A 19,317-nucleotide genomic window follows, 5' to 3' on the forward strand; every position below is an offset into this window, starting at 1 on the left:
AGCAAATGAAGAGTAAATGTGGAATGGGAGGTGCAGAAAACACATACCGATCTTACGGTGTCTCAAACAGACATTTATTTATATTTTAAAGCTCTAGATAGATTCGGACTCACCTTGACGGCTCTGTGATAAAGCGTGTCTTTGTATCGGGAGCCGGTTTGCAGATTGTGTACATGGAGCTCTACAGGGCTCCTGTTTGCCTGCTAATAACATTTATATCCTGTTCATAAGTTGCATTATTTTTGACATATTTTCAATTAAATTTGTGTCAATTTAATTGTTCAATTGTCACATGTGCAAAAATCTACCGCAGCTTTCTGACCTTATTAGGTTGAGGTTGTTGGAGCTCCTTTCTTTTAAGTTTCTTTCCCATAATTTTGCCCTGCAGTGTCTATCATACAGCAGTGAGAAAAAGTGTAATAACTAAATTCAAAATGTCTAACTTTTAATATTATTATAATTTTTTTATAATTGATAATAATACCTTCTTCGTCTTCTTTATCGTCGTCTTCTGTTCCTCTTCTTCTGGTGACTATAATCAGCCGGAGGAGTTGAACAAATTTATAATGCAACCTTTGTTTCACCTTATATTTTAGACGCCAGCTGACCATCGGTGTGCAGCGCTGTGAGCATATTGTGTTTTTTTCAGCTCCTTTTATATGCTGCACCTGCTTGAGATTGGGGCAGAAGGGACCGAAAAGAAATGCCAAGCTCTTGAGATGTCAAGCGCATGGGGAGAGGTGGGAAAGGGGCTGAGAGCTACATTGAATGGTATGTTATTTAAAATATTCGCATTATTCCCTAACACAATTATTCAAATTATAATAATAATTTAAAGGAAATGGAACAATGTGGCAGGTTTTGTATTATTATTTATATTTACATTTTAACTCTACTGAACACCTTGAATGTCTTAAGGTCCTGCCACATTGTATTCAGGGTGACTGGACAATAGCAACACCTTGATTCTGAATGTCTCCTGCTCTACCAGAGGGGACAATACACTGTATCAGGTATACACAAACATACCTGATGCATACACAGCCATTCCCCTGCCCCATTTGGGTCAGTCTGATCACCGCTCTTTGTTCTTTGTGCTACCCAAATACCACTGATCAAATGGGTGAAACCAGCTGTGAGGACTGTAAATGTGTGGCCAGAGTAGGACATTTCTTCTCTAGAGCAACAGCTTCGGGATACTGACTGGAACATGTTCGCCTCACAGGCCACACTGGACTCTCACACAGACCTGGACATCTACACATCATCCGTTTTGGACCATATCAACACGTGCTCTGAGAATGCCACTATCTAAGGTCTGTCTCCTGCTTAAAGATTTTTTAAATCTGGCAATGCAGAGGACTACAACAGAGCATCAAACCAGTGCCTAAGCTCCTCTACTGCTCACAGTCCACTGTCACTCTCGAAAACGGACGTCTATTTAGCATTTAGCAGAGTGGATGCAAGTAAGGAAGCTGGTCTGGACACCATACTGAGACGTGTTCTCAGAGCATGCGCTGGACAACTGGTGCAGTGCTTTGAGAAACTGGTTCTGAATCACCTCACTGTGGGACTACCACTTACACTGGACCCACACCAGTTTTCCTATCGCCCAAACAGGTTGACAGAGGATGAAGTTTCCACAGTGCGTCATTCAGCCCTCACCTACCTGGATAAAAACCAACACATGTATCAGAATGCTGTTCATTGACTTTAGTTCTGCATTCAGTACAGTCCTCCCTACTGTACTGATCACTAAGCTCAGTGACCTGGGTATCTGCACCTCCACTTGCAAATGGATTCTTGACTTTCTCACCAACAGACCTCAGTCTGTTAGGTTGGGCAAACAGGCATCCTCAACCCTCATTTGGACACTGGCATACCACAGGGTTGTGTTCTGAGCCCACTACTCTACTCACTGTTTACCCATGAGTGTGCTTTGCATAACTTCAGCATATTCACCAGGTATGCAATGACACCACCATGGTCGGCCAGATCAGCAATGATGACGAATTGGCCTACAGGGAAGAGATCCAAAACCTGACAGCATGGTGTGCCACCAAGAACCTGACCCTCAATGCCATGAAGACTAAAGAGCTCATTGTGGACTGTTGGAAATCTAACAGCAGTCTTCATCAATGCAATTGAGGTAAAGGGGCCTCCATCTTTAAGTTCTTTGGAGTTCACATCTCTGAGGATCTGTCCTGGCACCAAAACAGCTCTGTATGGTATGGATGTTCCAATAAAACCCTGCAATGGGCTTTATGTTCACAAAACCGCCCAACGTATCACTGCAAAACCGCCCAACGCATCACTGGCACCCAACCTGCAATTGAACACCTTCACCACAGCAGATATCTGTGCAGAGCTCACAACGTCATCAAGGACTCTTCACATCCCAGTCACAAACTGTTTAACCGCCTTCCATCAAAAAGGAGATACAGGAGCACCAGAACCAGCAGGTTCAGGGCCGGCTTTTTTCCATCCACCATCACACTACTGAACTCCATCCATCCATTTGTAGATTTCCTGGTTGTGCTTGCATATTTGACTCTAGGAGACTTTGCAGCCATACCCAGGAGACATAATGAGCACAACAATCCAACCATTTATCACCATGCTTTAAAGGTGGTATAAGGTGTTTGTGGCCGATATGGTGGGGTTTTTTTTGTTTCCGCCAAACGTGGCGCTGTGAATTAAAGCCAAACATCTTCATTTCTTGTTTCAACAGTCTGAATGACATCATTCCAAATGTCTTACTCACATGCAACTTTGTAAACCTAATCCAAGCTGCCATGTTTTTTTTAAAGTAACAAAAGCTTCCTCCTGCTAACCATTTCAAACAAATAATACTCAATCAGTCTTTTTTTAATTGTACCGTCATAAACTTTCACATTTAACATGCTAACTGAGGCCTGTAGAACCTGAGATGTATCTCCTGCTTTTTTTTTTTTCTTTTCAATTTCCTTGAGCATTCTGACCTTGTGGTAAATATTTGCTGGGACGCTCACTCACCAGTTGCCAACTGTCTTGAATGTTTTCCATAATATTACATTTCTGATAACAATTCCCACATCGATGGGCAGCAACAGTTGCTTCTCTAAGTTACTTGCTGATGTCTTTCCTCCTAGGCTTTGAGTTAACACACCCGAATGCTCTCGACCAAAAACTGCTAACACACACACATCAATCAAGTTACAAAAACAGCCTTCTTTCACCTTAGAAATATTTCTAAGCTAAGAAATATGTTATCTATATCTGATGCAGAGAAGCTCGTCCATGCGTTTATGACCTCTAGAATAGACTACTGTAATGCATTACTAGGTGGATGTCCTGCATCATTAATAAACAAGCTTCAGTTAGTTCAGAATGCCGCAGCAAGAGTTCTTACTAGGTCAAGAAAATACGATCATATAACCCCAATCTTATCGTCCCTACATTGGCTTCCTATTAAGTTTCGAATAGACTACAAACTACTGCTACTCACTTATAAAGCACTAAATGGTTTGGCTCCCATGTATCTATCCAGTCTCTTAACACGCTACAATCCGTCACGCTCCCTGAGATCTCAAAACTCTGGGCTTCTAGTAGTTCCTAGAATAGCAAAGTCCACTAAAGGCGGTAGAGCATTTTCACATTTAGCTCCTAAACTCTGGAATAGTCTTCCTGACAGTGTTCGGGGTTCAGATACACTCTCCCAGTTTAAGTGCAGATTAAAAACATATCTTTTTAGCAAAGCCTACACATAACACACATCACACACATCACATCACAACCTTGTGCTCCAGAACATCTGATCACATGCACATTATCAACTTGTGCTGTTAATATCATGAACAGCAGCCACGCTAATTCCTCTCCACTGCTTCTCTTTCTCTCCCCATCCCGAGGCTTCCTGAGGTTTGGCCAGCTCCAGTCACGTCCCACCTCGTGAAGATTATGGACCTATGGATGATCATGGAGAAGTAGATGCCGAGTGTTTAAAGGCCCTGGCATGGAGAAGCTGATGCTGGATCTATGATGATCACAAATTGTTCTGTATTGTTGAAAGATTTATGACCAAACTTTTGATGTCACCCATATGAGGATGGGTTCCCCTTTGAGTCTGGTTCCTCTCAAGGTTTCTTCCTCATATCATCTAAGGGAGTTTTTCCTTGCCACTGTCGCCACGGCTGCTCATCAGGGACAAACGCACACCATTCACCTTCACTGTTGTTTTCTGTAAAGCTGCTTTGAGACAATGTCTGTTGTGAAAAGCGCTATACAAATAAACTTGACTTGACTTGACTTGACACACTAACTAACTAAGACCAAGATAGTCATTAGTCTGAGAAGAAAATGAATTATATTACTATTTATAATTATAAACTATTACTACTTTATATATTATTTACAGGATGAAAACTTTTGTGTTCAAATGTGGAAAAAAAAAGCACCATATATTTATTTAGTAAGATGTTTTATTATATATTCATCATATACAGTGCAATTTAATATACACAGTATTAACAAGATGCGATGGAGGTCCTCCAGCGAGCTAATGGTTCCACTGACCCGTCTGTACAAAATATCCACATACACACATACAGTAGTTCAGAAAGTATTAACTGCTTTTTATGTACAAAATGGTGCCTTAGAAGCACAATTACATGTGCTTTCTATGAGCTTTAAAGCAGAGTAGCATCAGCTTCGATCAGAGTTGTTTTGCGCTGTTGCGTCCTGACCTGGAGATCCTGTCTTTTTGATATACTGTGGGGAAAAAAACGGAGAACAGTTAATACACTTCTGCAGAGAAATCAGATGCTGTTATAGGAGAATAATCAACACCAGGATGATGCGATGAAGAGAAGTTTGGAATGCACTGCTACTGTTTGGATGTCATAGAAAATTAACCAATGACCAATCAGAATCAACAAAACCTTCCAAGTTTTTTTTCATTCCTATAAAATATTGCACTATAAGTCACATTCCAGAGGCTTTACAATGTTTTCCTTTGCCTTACGTCTCTTCTGATTTCGATTTATTTGATTCACCTTGTTTAAGATCCAGTCAGCGTCAGAAATCGCTCTCTGGATGATCGCACGGATTCGGTCCGGGTCGTCCTCATCTGCGTGGCTGTTGTAACTCTGTACACAACATTACAATCTGTTAGAAAATTAACTATGTTCCTGCAAACTAGTCTGTGATGTCATGATGTCCTCCAGCCACAATGTGCACTTATATTAACTACATATTATTATTATTATTATTATTTTAAACCCTAGGTCAAAGAACCATTACTTTGATCAAATACATCGGAAGTTTGTTGCATGTGGATGCAAAATTTTATTTTCAAATTTTATTTTCTAGATGCATAACTACTTGGTTAGTGAAACTGTGCTTCTGGGATCGAATCCAGTTTTGCATGTTCTCCCTGCGGTTCTCTGGTTTCCTCCTACCTCCCAAAAACGTCCTCAAAAAATCTGCCATGTAAATATAATAATGTATTAATTGAAAAAGCATGCAACGTCGTTTCTGACGTCATCTTCCTGCGACTATTTCAGATTGGCTGAACGTCATTCAATTGCACCTGTCTGTGTTTTATTTACAGCCATTGTTTTGTAGCTGTCCTGCTTCAGCTTGGGATCATTGTCCTGTTGCAAAACAAATTTCGGCCCAAGCTTTTAGACACATGTCCTCACATTTCACTCTAGAAAACTTTGCAGCCATACCCGGGAACCATAACAAGCCCAAAAAATGTGCAGACTATGCACGTGGTTTGTTGTAAGTGTTGTGCACGTGTTTCTGGATGGCCCACGTGGTTGCGGTAGGGGTGGTGTCAGTATGAGGAGTTCGGTACCTGTCGGACGGTGTGACGGTAGTGGGTCTGCACAGCCGCACTGGGCAGCAGTTTGCAACAGCGCAGCAAGTAGCGGTACAATTGCAGCGGGGTCCGCACCAGCTCAGCTCCCGGAAGTGGGGTCATTCTCACCGTTACTCCCTGACTGCAGCGTCTGCTCCCTGTATACCAACCCCCGACTGCAGCGTCTGCTCCCTGTACCGACCCCCCTGACTGCAGCGTCTGCTCCCTGTACCGACCCCCCTGACTGCAGCGTCTGCTTCCTGTATACCGACCCCGGACTGCAGCGTCTGCTCCCTGTATACCGACCCCGGACTGCAGCGTCTGCTCCCTGTATACCGACCCCCGACTGCAGCGTCTGCTCCCTGTACCGACCCCCGACTGCAACGTCTGCTCCCTATATACCGACCCCCGACTGCAGCGTCTGCTCCCTGATAGCACTTTATACAAACAGAAACGGTGTGTTTGGGTTCCTGAAGTACTTCCCGTGTTCGTTTTGGCTTTGAAATAATATCAAACTAAAAGTCTTATTTTTACATTAACACTAACATAAACTACTACAACAACTTTTACTCATATTTACACTACCAATATCACTACTAATACAAATATTACTACTTCTACTACTCTTAATATTTCAACTACTTTTATTAGTACTATGCAATGACAACAAAGATCTATCCGTCTATCCGTCTGTCTGTCTGATGAGACCACCAATACTACAACTACTATTATTAATTCTAATAATATAACTGCTACTATTAATGTTAGTACTAATACTACAGCTACTTCTATTACAATCAATACTACCACAAATACTACAACTACTACTACTCTTACTAATCCTAATTTTAATACTACTAACAATATTATTAATTATACTACTGCTTCTATTAATACCACTAACCCTGAAAAATACCAAATCCTGAAAAATTATTTAACTAAATATATTTTTGGTTTGAAATACCTCTGTTTAATACTTTATACTGTCAAAATTAAAGACTCATGTTTTCATTCACACACACACACACACACACACACACACACACACACACATATATATATAACTATTTCACCTACATCAACTATTTTACTCATGACAGAATCTAATAATATAAGATGTAGATTTAAGAAGAATATCACCTGGTCTAGTTCTATAACTCTCGTTAGTGGACCCAAAGTGCATTACAGGGCTATTATATCGTTCTTTGTTATTATGTATATAGGAACCCGTTTGGTGTTGAGCCGTGCAAACCCACACGTAGGCATGCTTTTGATGTGTTGGAATAGGTCAGTGGTCATTCCCAGGATTCCGATGCCAAGCGTCTGGCTGGATCGGTGGTTCTTAAGTGTCCAGCTGGCAGAGTGAAGAACGCAGTGTTAATGTCATGACTGAATGCTCACATTGTTCAGGAGGAGGAAAACCCCAGGGCATCAAAGACGCTAGTCAGCATGGTGTTGACAGTGTGTCGGGAGGTGTGTGTGACAGAAGAAATCAACACACCTAGCTGGCCTTTTATGAAATATTAAATCTTACAGTCTTTAAATGTAACAGCAGACTGAATAATTCAGCAATTAATTGATTTAGTAGTTGTAATAATTGCATTATGTGAAGTTTAGCTAAACAATAGCTTTGTCCTCAGAATCAGTGCATTTACACATATGCCATTTGGTGCCATTTACAATGACGCCCTTATGTGTAGATGTTCAGAGTGGCTTACATCTATCTCATTTATTAAGGGCCCAGTAATTTGAAGTTGTAGTGTTGGGATTTGAACTCAAAATTTTCCAAACAGGAGTCCAACATTTTAAGTACTGACCATCCCCACTGCATCACTAAACAAAAGTATCCAGAAACAAGATATTGAAGATATTGAATGGCCTGATATTGATCTCTTATACTGTATAGCTTTGGGGGAATGAATGCTGATTGCACTCCAGGTCTCTTCACATCACCTAGAGGAACATCTTCACAGAAGAGTGAAGGCTAAATATGGGATTGTTAAAAAGCACATCAAGATCTTATGGTCAGGTGTTCACACTTTTGTCCACATATTGTGTATTGATGAATTGCCGTCTATGATATTTGAAGATTAATAATAGAAAACGTAAAAGAAAAAAAATTGCATGATGAACTGTTTTTTTATTAACAGTTTTTATTAAAAGGAGGTTTGGTGTGGCCAGGAAAAAAATTGCTGAAGATGACATTTGTGGTTAGGAGCAATGGATGAATACGGAATGATATACATGTCCTACTTGGCACTCGGGGCCGTTTGGTTGAACACACACGTTTTACGAATGATAAGAAATTTCAGCACGTGTGACAAGCGTTGGCTAGATGTGCCTTGTCAGATGGAGTTTTTCCAACAACGAATAGCTCTGAACAGGACAACTTGAAAACCAAAATTCTAAGTTTGCCTTATTACAGAATTTTTAGCAATTCCGACTTTATTTCTCGCAAATTCCGACTTTATTTTTTTCGTAAATTCTGACTTTATTTCTCGCAATTCCGACTTTATTTTTTGCCAATTCTGAGTTCTCTTCTAACAACCAAGACATATCTTGAGCTATTACTTCTCCCGCTTTAATGTTACAATGCAGTGCATTGTACATAACAGACAGGAGCTACAGCTACAATATGTACGGCACAGGGCGGCTTGTGGAGCCACGCCTAAAATAGTCCTCTACAATTTAATTCATTGTTTCACAGGTCAATCTAATAATTGTAGCCTAATTTATTTTTTTTGATGTGTAAAGCTTTCTAGCACCACAGAGGGGTGACGCTGGCAAAAAAAAAAATTCCGAATTGCAAGAAAAACGTCTGAATAACAAGAAACGAAGTCAAAATTGTGGAGAAAAAAAAAAGTCAGAATCGCGAGAAACAAAGTCGTATTTGGCAAAAATCTCCTTGTTATGGCGCTGAGTTGCCTGAACGCTGGGGTTCAGCTTTTATCTCCTGATCATTGATCCAACTGTTCTCAGAAACATAGGGATATTATTTGTACTCTGTCCATGAACCTTCTAAAAGGCTCTTAGTAACTCGGTAAGATGAGATACATTGGTCAGGGGTCTGAATCAGTTTGCAAGGCATTTTTTTCCCAACAACCAGTAAGCTTTAGAAGGCCAGTTCTTTTTCAAAGTGTAAAGAAAGTAAAAATCTGCTCATGTTTTTAAACATTTAGCATATTTTTATATTAGAGATGGTAAGATTCACAGATTTGCATTGGTGCATTTGCATTAAAGTTAACAATGTGATGCATCGTTTGAAAACATTGTTCCATTTGTATTGCGATGCACCGTTTTTAACATATTTGCATCGGTAAAAACAAAGGCCCGTTTGTAAAAGGGCCATACGTCAGTGATTTACAGTTTTCTATCTGTCTAAAACAAAATAAAAGTGAACTATATGTACCATACTGAATTGCATAGCGTCGTATTTTTTTCCATGACATCGTATCGCATCAAATGGAATTGTGTTGAATCGAATTGAAATCGGATCGTACTGCATCGTATTAGGGGTGAATCGTATCGCATCGCTTCGGTAGCTGCTTCATTGTGTATATTTAATATATCGTATCACTGACAATGCATCATGATGCGGAGATACACATCCCTGATTGCAATCCTGTACCTGGACTGATCCGGTCTGTTTTGCATTATAGCATTAAAGCGGGAGTAGAGGTGATAGTTCAAGGTTTAGTCTTGGTTGTTAGAAAAAAAATGTCAGAATCAGCAGAGAAGTAAGAATTACAAGAAATAAAGTCGGAATTGCGAAAAATAAAGTAAGAAATTGGCTAAAATAAAGTCTAAATTGGCAGAATAAATTGGTATTTGTGAGAAAAAAAGTCGGAGCTGAGAGAAATAAAGTCGCAATTAGCCAATGTGCTTCCATACATGACCCACAATATTTGATTTATTTATTTATTATCTGAGAAAAGAAAAAAAATTGTTTAGAGCTAAAAAAAAAAAAAAAAAAAACTCATTGGGAAACCACTGGTGTCTTTTTTGGCACATAGGTTTCCCTGGCAGACAACAAATAGGGCAACGAAGAACAAAAAGGGCAGATGATGGCAAAAACGTGAGTGCTGAGACTTAAAACTCTAAAACAACAGTCAACAACATCACCAATAACCACCAGGGGTGAAGGTTTTCCGATTCACTGATTGGTTTACAATTAATAATAGTCAGATATTAGATATTTCAATGATATTTCTGATATTTAAGGACTAATAAAAACCCATAAAAGTGTTCAGTTGTTGCTTTTGCGATGACGTGGTTCGTCACGTTTTTTTTTGCGAGCATGTGGTTTCCGCGATTGCATGACAACCTGTTTGTTTTTGTTCGCTGTGGTTAAAGGGACATTTGAGTTTGACATTAAAAGATAAATAGGAGATAACAGATCAGTATATTACTTTTAATCACCTGAAATTTATGTTATCTAGATATGGAACATGACACCATTTGGTTGAACACACCCATTTTTGTGACATGATTTGAGATTTGTATCAGTTGTCGGCCAGGTGGTGTGTCCTTTTAGATCACATGTTTTTCGACAGATAAAAGCTCTAAAAAATGTAACTTTGGTTTGACCCTCGGGTTCAATTTGAAGGACCACAGGTTATTCTGAAGCTAAGACAAGAGGAAAACTTAAAATTACCCAAACAATTGACATCAAACATCTTAGTTCAATTAACTAAACAGCAGATGATGAAAGAAAGATTGCGGGAAACAGACACACAAAACCTGTATGTAAAACGTGACTGAAAGCTTTTTCGTGTTCTCCAGGTGTGTCCTGAAAAATTTATTGTTTCAACAGTTAATATCTCTGAATGCCTATTCTTGGTCTGAACTCAGTTTTTACCTCTGAAGACCTCATTTCTTGTGGAATAGTTTCTGGATCATGTTCAAGGCATACCTTCTTCTTTGCATGAAAGAGATTGAACATGCATTTGTGGACGACATCTCACACTGTGTTCACAGATGATTTCTGAAGGTGTTAATGACCCCATGCAGTAATTTATATTACAGAATCATGACTGTTTTAAATACAGTGCCACCAGAATGCCCGAAGATCAGGGCATCTGATATTGATTTTAGCACAGAGATTTCTCCAGATTTTGTGAAACTTTTGATGAGCTGATCTTTTTGATACCACCTCGTATATGAACAATGCCTTTGCCCTTACAACCATGATACAGAACCCCTGCAGTAGAGAAGGTAAAGGGCCATGTTTAAAGGTCCAACAATGCCAGCTTGGTGATTCTGGGGCTTCTGATCAGTTACCCAGAGAAGCCTTAACCACTATCTACCACTTCTAAAGGGAAAGTCTGTAACAGAGGATCATTTCTATCCATCGACCTCTGGGTTATGTGCCCAGAACGCTTATTTTGCACCATTTTGTTAATTATACTCACCTCATTTTTTCAGCCATTTGGTGGATCAAATTTCTAAATAAAAAAACTTTGTTTTTACGCTCTGTTTCCACAAGGCACTCTTATTTTATTACATTCGATGTACACTCACTAAAGGACTATTTCCTCATACTTCAACATGAAATGCAAAAGAATATCTTCAACTCAGGGAAAGTTTTGCCAAAACCGAAATGAGAAAATTGGAAAATTATTAAGATTTTAATGTCGTTTATGTCTGGCGTCAGCTCGAGGACACTGACAGGAAAACCCTGAAAATGTCCTGTATATAATGGATATTGACATATTTGTTTATTCTTGTCGATTTTTTTATTCTGTTTTTACAGTTTTCCAAAAATGATAAAATGTTTATATTTTATATAATAAACATAATGGTGAATAGACATTACAGTTACAATAATGTCCATTTTTTTACACCACACCGCAGATGTTAATACAGAGTAGGTGTAATATTTCTGACCAAATTGTCCACAACATCCCTCGTCTGAGATGTCCAAATTTGTTTACTCATTTTAATTTCCTTCTTCCTGTATAGTAAACTTCACTTCCATGCACTATATAGGGATTAGTTAAGGAGTAAATGAATTAGCGATTTTTTGACGTAGCACCTTTGTCCTGTAGAAACGTTGTTTTGTTCCACAGAGTGCTGTACCAACTCTCCAAAGCTTGGCCTAATATTAACGGTTGACGATCTACAATATTTAAAGACTAACAACGTGTTTAATTCGCACGTGTCTCTTGGACTCCTATTATATTTTGCAAAGCTTGTTGTGGGCTGGGAAAAATGTATGAGCAAAACATTTAGGTTTGAATGTTAAATGATAGACCAGAGTTTTTATTTAAATTTCCTGATATTTTGCTTATGTAAGTGTCCTAGTTGGCACATAGCACCTATTTTTTGTTCACACCCATTTCTCAGGTGATCAAAAATATTTGTTGACTAATAGATGTTGTCCTGGTGTGACCTTTCCGATTTTCTTGTTTTAACCATTGATGCTAAATGTCTAAACATGGTTTGAGACCTGAGTTCATTTTGAAACTACCAGCATGGAGACCAGTGACCAGTCAATGGGAGAAAAGCAAGTCGTTTAAAGCAGAGAAAAAATAACGTTTTGAATTTCCTGGAAAGCAAGAAACCGCTGGCATGTTAATAACCAACCATTAAGCATGTTAGCCAAGAATAAGGGTTGATGATGGAATCATGTTGGCAGCTTAAAAAAACCCTGCACTTTTAGATGGTTCCTGGTGTCCTGATGTGTCTTGGTGTGCACTGTGATTGATTGTTTTAACAATTTGATTGTCACTCTTGGATTGAGACCTGGGTTCAATATGAAGCAACCGACATGTAGACCAACATGAGAAAAAGCTTAGAAGAAAGAAATGTAGATGTTTTTAACTTACTAGAAAGTAAGAACCCACTGTCATTGAGCATAGCAACCAAGAAAAACATTTGATGATGGTAATATGGAGACCAGAAAGGGAAATCAACAAGTCATTTTGAAGCTAAGAAAAAAATAAGATTGACATTTTGAATTCCCTGAAAAGAAAGAAAGCACTGGCATGCTAATAACCAACCATCAAGCATGCCAGCCAAGTAAAACAGTTGATGATGGAATTGTGTTGGCAGCTTAAAAAAAACCTGTACCTGAAAACCTGAGAAAAATATATAGAGGCCATACCACAAGATGCAAATCATTCATCAGCAGAAAACCAGATTGAAATTCAGCCACAAAAAAGTTCTGGAGTTAAAAATAACCTCAACTATAGTGTGTGGAGAAAGAAAGGATCTGCTCATGAACCAGACATGACATTACACAACTTCAAATTTTCCAATGTGAGGCAAGGCTGTGTCTTGTCCTGTTACCAAATATCTCCATCTGGCTTCTGTTGTTCACCTAAAATGTGAATTCTTGAACCCGTTCCAGCCCCACGTGAGCAGCTTCAAGTCTCTCATTGTTTGTCTTTTATTAGCTTTTCTTTACCCCTTTGTTTAGACTTCTAGCAATGAGAGTTGATCTAAAACTATAAGCTAATATTGCTGTGCAGTGCTGGAGCTGAAGACACCTACAGGTTCTCATTCCCAAAGCATTCATTCATGCTGTCATTGTGTGTGTGAATGAGTTCTTGTTTTTTTGTTTGTGTATATATAGCAGCAAATATTGAGGTCTTCTAGTCCTTTAACAGCAATAAGGCAACAATGCATTCATTAACAATGTTGCCTCGTAGAATCTCGTTTTTTCTCCATTAATAAAAATCAATAAAACGCAGCTTGTCGTGTTCCAGAGAAATCGGAAAAGTCCTCAGTCTTAAAACTCTTGTTTAGCTTGACTGACATTGAAAACGCCTTTCAGAACATTCCGATAAACTTCTCGTTATATTTAATATTACATTTACGGCATTTGGATGGTGCCCTTACCCACAGTGACTTCTTATTCATACTGAGAAGCTACTGTATGGGGGGGTTAAGGGCCTCGATCAGGGGCCCAGGAGCGATAGGGATTTGAACTCATGACCTTCAGATCCAATTCAGGATTGAATTGAATTGACAGAATTCCATTCAGCAGACAAGTTACTGTAGAAATGACAACATATTAAAACCAGTGTATTAATATATACAAGATTGGCAGCAAGACACAGTTGTTTGGGTTGCTGTAAAAAAATAAAATAAATAATAATAATAATAAATTCTGTCCAATCAGAATCTAGAATTTGGTTATTAGATCTACAAAAAAAAAAAAAAAACAGTAAGTAATAAATAATTAATTAAACTTTATTTAATGTATAAATGTAAACAGAGAGTAATATCAGGTTTTGGCTTGTTTTGGGGAAAGGTTATGCTATGCAATAGTTAAGATACACTATATGGATTATATGTAATATTTGTAAATGCTTTTTGAACATCCTACATTGAATTTAGCAGTTCATATAACCTTCACACTTCTGGGAAGATGTTCTACTAGATTTCATGGAGATTTGTGTGAGATTCATTCAGCTACAGGGGGGTTAGTAAAGTGAGAAGGTGAACAATCCATCCCAAAGGTGTTCAATAGGGTTTAAAACTTTATAGCATTGAATCTCTAAGTTCCCGTAAAGGAAAAATAGTGGTAACAATTTTTCCTTCACATGAACCTAGAGATTCAAAAGAAAGCGTGAAATGATAACGTTTTAAAAGAAATGAAGCAACATCCACATTCTCTAGGCACCATTGCATGGCCTGAGGACGTATGTTTGTGTGAGTACATGTGCAATTCTTTCATCTTTTCTTTTCTTTCTTTGTATCTCATCGCAAATCTGTCGTCTTAATGTGAATGACAGTCTGAACAATGACGAAACCGTAGTGTTTCTGCATACTTTCCATGGGTCTGCCTTTTGATTTAAATGAAAGATATGTTCTTCTCATTAGTGGCAACACCTTCTTCCAAGAAAACAAACACCCACGCACACACATTCTATTATTCAGCACATTGTGTGTGTGTGTGTGTGTGTGTGTGTGTGTGTATTCTCAACACAGCATATGTTTTTATTAGTCTCTATGTAGGTTTTTTTTTTACATGTTCAGTTTTTCTTCATAAACAGTTTTTTTTTTTTAGACAAAATTTGCATCACTTTAAATGATTTATATACTAAATATATACACTATAATGATACCAGGACACCCAACATTTCTTGCCATAGGGGGTTCTTCCTAAGACTTTTACCTTTACTTGAACTAGGAGACCCACACTGTTCCAGCATGACAGCGCCCCTGTGCACAAAGCATCAGTACATGAGTTTAGAGTGGAAGATCTCCTGCTATAGAGCTTTGACCTTAAACCTTTTGAACACTTTTGGGATGAGTGTGAACACGGACTGCGCCTCCTCACCTCACCTCCTGTACCTAAATAAAAGAAACTAAATTAAAGTGTCATCTGTGTTCAGTTCTCTTCACTGCTCTTGTTGTTCTGCAACTGAATTATCCGCAAAGTGACCAGATGCTCAGACTAGTAAGAAATTAGTACAGAAATCGAGTAAACAGCATTTTGTTTTATACGCTTTTCAGGCATGTTGCAATGATGCATGCTTCTGAAATGAAGCCAATTTATCTAACTCTGTATTGATAAGGGTGAGAAAATATGATTATTAATAATTAGGAATTCCCTCCCGTGGGCTCACCACCTGCAGGAGGGACCGTAAGGGACCGGTGCTGAGAGGATTGGGCAGCAGTCGAAGGCGGGGGCCTTGACAGCCCGATTCCTGGACACGGAGAAGTGTCTGGGGAATCTGCTTAGACTGCTGCCCCCGTAACCCGAATTACGGATAAGCGGGAGAAGATGAAATGAAATAAGTGGGAATTCTGATGGAATGTTGTGAGAAAGCTGACTATAGAAAAGGTCAGTTAGATAAGTAGACACAGACAGACAGATGTTTAAATCATCCTATATGCTGGATCAGGTGCTCGTTTTCTAGCAGCTGGATAATGGGTACAGTGTGTTATGGCTGAATTAATTAAACAGACTCCTTTTAATTTCTAATTAATTTGATCATTTTTTCCTGCTCAAATATTAACTGGTTTGGACTCTGAATATGGTCAACACTGAACAACCTTTTAACACTTCAAAGTGTTTGTAATCTGTAATCTTCTTCACCTATTTACTTCAATGATTAATAAACTATCTGACTACATAGTTTTACCCAGAATAGGGCAGATTTCCTTTTAATTATCCTTCAATGAAAGCGTTTAAAAATGTTAATTCATCTCGAAAATATACACATTTCTAATTTCTTAACGAGCAAACATTTGTGGACATCTGACCATAAGATTCATAGGCTCTTTCATATATATATATATATATATATATATATATATATATATATATATATATATATATATATATATATATATATATATATATATATATATATATAGTGGTACCCCGCTTATCGACCTTAATCTGTTCCTTAAAACCAGTCAAAATGCGAAAAGGTCAAAGAGCGAATGTACAATAAACACGCACTAAATTGTTATACTGACCGCTAAATTACACTATATGTTCACAAACCGAACTTTAATTTACGATAGATGCTCTCCCCATGAAGGCTGAGGTGAGACTGGAAAGATCCTTTCCCTCGCTCCACGTGGGTCGGGGTAAAAAAAGGTCGCTAAGCGGGCATTTGGTTGTTCAGTCGGCGCAAATTTCTGTCGAAAAACTGTTCGCTAAGCGAAAAGGTCGCTAAGTGGGGTACCACTGTTTATATATATTTATTATTCTGCATTTAGTCCCCATTTGCTGTACTAATAACCAAATGAGGACTAACTGCTTAATAGGATGTTTATAAAGTCCATTCCAATCTTATGGTCAAGTGTCCAAAATAGTTCAGGTGTCCATATAGTGTAATTGTATTCGAAACGATTCAGATAAACAGCAGAGCTTTCTTTCACAAACGCTTCATGAAGAGGAAGTGTTTTTATAATTAATACCTGATAGTCGATCTATTGTGTTTCACACACCAAAGCCACTTTCTAAGAAAAGATCAGTTCTCCTCGTTTTACCGATTTAAATGAAAGATATCACACCATTTCGGCTCGTCGGTGGGATTTCCTGCTTCTTATCGGGTATCGTTAAACATCTGATAACTGATCAGCCGTGGCGACTGTGGCAAGGAAAAACTCCCTTAGATGTTATGAGGAAGAAACCTTGAGAGGAACCAGACTCAAAAGATGAACCCATCCTCATTTGGGTGACATCAAGAGTTTGATCATAAATCTTTCAACAGTACAGAACACTGGAGAGTGAGAACTAACATGAGTACTGGAGTATACGATTATAAGTAAATGTTCTTTATACAGTCTTTGGTATAAAAGTAGGAGCTACTGAGCTCAACATTTGTGATCATCACAGATCCAGCATCAGCTTCTCCATGCCAGAGCCTTTAAACACTCCAGGAGGTCCAATTTATTTTTATTATTAGTGAAACCGAACTCAACCTAGAGCAAGACAAAAAATTTGTGGAAATGTTTTAAAGTAGCGATGGTGTTTTAAATGATGTAAATCATCAGGACACTAAACGGTAACTTTCCTATGTTTCCACACGGACGGTTTTAATTGCCGGATTTTGGTGCTTGATTTGAGACTTGGCACATCAGTGAAACAAATGTTTAGTGATTAAACAATACTTTTTAATGGGGTTTCTTATTTTATATCTGAGAAAAGAAGGACCATCGTATGTGTGTTACATTGTTAAATGTGTTTATTAATATTGTTAATAAAAGTGGTAGAGGGCGGAGTGGAAGCTCAGCGGTTAAGGCGCAGGGTTACTGATCGGAAGGTCGGGGATTTAAGCCCTGGTATCGCCTTGCTGCCACTCTTGGGCCCTTGAGCAAGGCCCTTAACCCTCTGTGCTCCGTATCATAGCTGATCCTGCGCTCTGATATGTGAAGACAGAATTTCACTGTGCTATAATATTTTTGTGACAAATAAAGGCTATTCTTTTTCTTCTATTCTTAAAAAGGTCAAACAGAAATGTGCGCTGAATTAATCACACGTTAATAAAAGGATTGTTTTTTTTTTAAATAAATGTGTTATAAATTAGTTAATTTTGACAGCCGTAATATAAATATATATATATATATAATTTTATTATTTATTTATTTATTTATTTGGTGTCCAATTACAGATACCACAGTTTATAATTAAAAATAAACAAGAAAAAGAAATTTTTTATTGATTGGTAAATTTTTTTAAACTTAGATCTCATTTTTGGACAAAATACTACCTTTGCTAGATGATTGAATGAATAAATTATTTACTTTTTTTTTTTTTTTTTTTTTTTTTTTTTTTTGGGGGGAGGCCTATTTTATAGATATAATCAGTTTTTCTCAGAAAAACTATAGATTTTATTATTGCACATACGATCTCTGATATGCATGCTTATAATAATAATAATAATAATTAAAAAAAAATAATAATAATAATAATAAAAACTCATTACACTATAAAAGCAACTATGCCTATAATAAAAGCAACGTATCTGTCGAATGTACCTAGTTATGATTGTGAGTCATGATCATAGCTCAATAATGTCCTTTGTTCACTATAGTCTGTGAAAATGAATGTTTACTAGGCCTAGTTTCTGTATTTCTGTGCCATTTCTGTCTCCCAGGACTGAAAACGATATGACAGAATGACAGTAAAAAATATGAAAGGAGGAAACAAAAATGAGAGCATTCTTTATTATTATCAATGCAGACATCTTGAAGCTGGGAACAAACATGAAGCAATCTCCTGTTGCATTGAGACGCAGGCTGTGACGAACAGGGTCTGTGCATATTTCTCCGTCAGTTCTTAATATTTGTTTTAAAGAGCAGAGCTGTTTTGAACACAGTATGGGGAATCCCTCATGGAAGAGAAACAGATTTAAATGACATTTTATACCAGTAGTTTTCTTGTTGTTGAACAATAAGACCATTCATAATCTCCATCAACGGAGGCTGAAATGAGCTGAGATGCCAGCTGGTGATTTTTTATTTTTTTTTCGGGTGGGGGGTTTGAGTATGTAGATAAAAAAAAAAATTCTCCCACAAACCAAACGTGAGCTGGTAAATGCCATAAGAAATATTAGATAACCCTATTAGTTAGCTTGAGTTGGGTATATTATTAGCGATGCATTAAGGATTTCATCATCGTCGTCCGCATTATAACGATTATACTGGTTTTTTCATTTCCTAAAAAAAATTGCCAACTTTTCTCATAAACTCTTGTATGAAAACGCATGCTTTCTTTAAAGGAAACACTCTGGAAACAAAACAATACCTTTCTTTTTCACTGAGGTGGAACCACCTAAGCCACGCTTTCAGTATCTTTGGTGCGTATCTCCTAAATGATTATGTGAATGTAGTTTGCCTTGTAAAAACATAGGTAAGGTTCATTATAAAAAAAATTATATATATTATATATATATATATATATTATAAAGCCCAGATCGGTGGAACGCTGCAGAGATGGTTGTCCTTCTGGAACTTTGTTCTATCTCCAAACAGGATCTTGGGAACTCAGTCAGACTGACCATCAG

At 38.0% G+C, this 19,317-nt stretch overlaps 1 protein-coding gene across 4 annotated transcripts; it reads right to left on the minus strand.

The window, feature by feature from the left end:
- Positions 1-4,442: 4,442 nt before the first annotated feature.
- On the minus strand, positions 4,443-6,289 carry lyrm9 (LYR motif containing 9). 4 transcript variants are annotated; one of them, XM_083549638.1, is made up of 5 exons: positions 6,153-6,183; positions 6,045-6,084; positions 5,840-5,976; positions 5,034-5,126; positions 4,443-4,749 (listed from the first exon to the last, which is right to left on the minus strand). In XM_083549638.1, the coding sequence occupies exons 3-5, from the start codon at positions 5,963-5,965 to the stop codon at positions 4,684-4,686; spliced, it is 285 nt and encodes a 94-aa protein (XP_083405764.1). In that variant the 5' UTR covers positions 5,966-5,976; positions 6,045-6,084; positions 6,153-6,183; the 3' UTR covers positions 4,443-4,683. The 4 variants fall into 4 exon arrangements, with proteins under 4 accessions (XP_083405764.1, XP_083405763.1, XP_083405765.1 ...); XM_083549637.1 differs by having other exon boundaries at positions 6,045-6,177; XM_083549639.1 differs by lacking the exon at positions 6,153-6,183 and having other exon boundaries at positions 6,079-6,128.
- Between the last annotated feature and the right edge of the window lie 13,028 nt (positions 6,290-19,317).

The sequence above is a fragment of the Silurus aristotelis genome (genome assembly GCF_946808225.1).
Source record: "Silurus aristotelis genome assembly, chromosome: 8".
Lineage (NCBI taxonomy): Eukaryota > Metazoa > Chordata > Actinopteri > Siluriformes > Siluridae > Silurus > Silurus aristotelis.

Bases quoted from the DNA above. Each gene is read 5' to 3' on its own strand.
- lyrm9 (XM_083549640.1), bottom strand. From the start codon at position 5,965: ATGACCCCACTTCCGGGAGCTGAGCTGGTGCGGACCCCGCTGCAATTG. The intron at 5,127-5,839 runs GTACCGAACTCC...TGTTGTGTACAG, and splicing joins ACCGTCACACCGTCCGACAG to AGTTACAACAGCCACGCAGA. The intron at 4,750-5,033 runs GTGAATCAAATA...TTTTCCCCACAG, and splicing joins CTGACTGGATCTTAAACAAG to TATATCAAAAAGACAGGATC.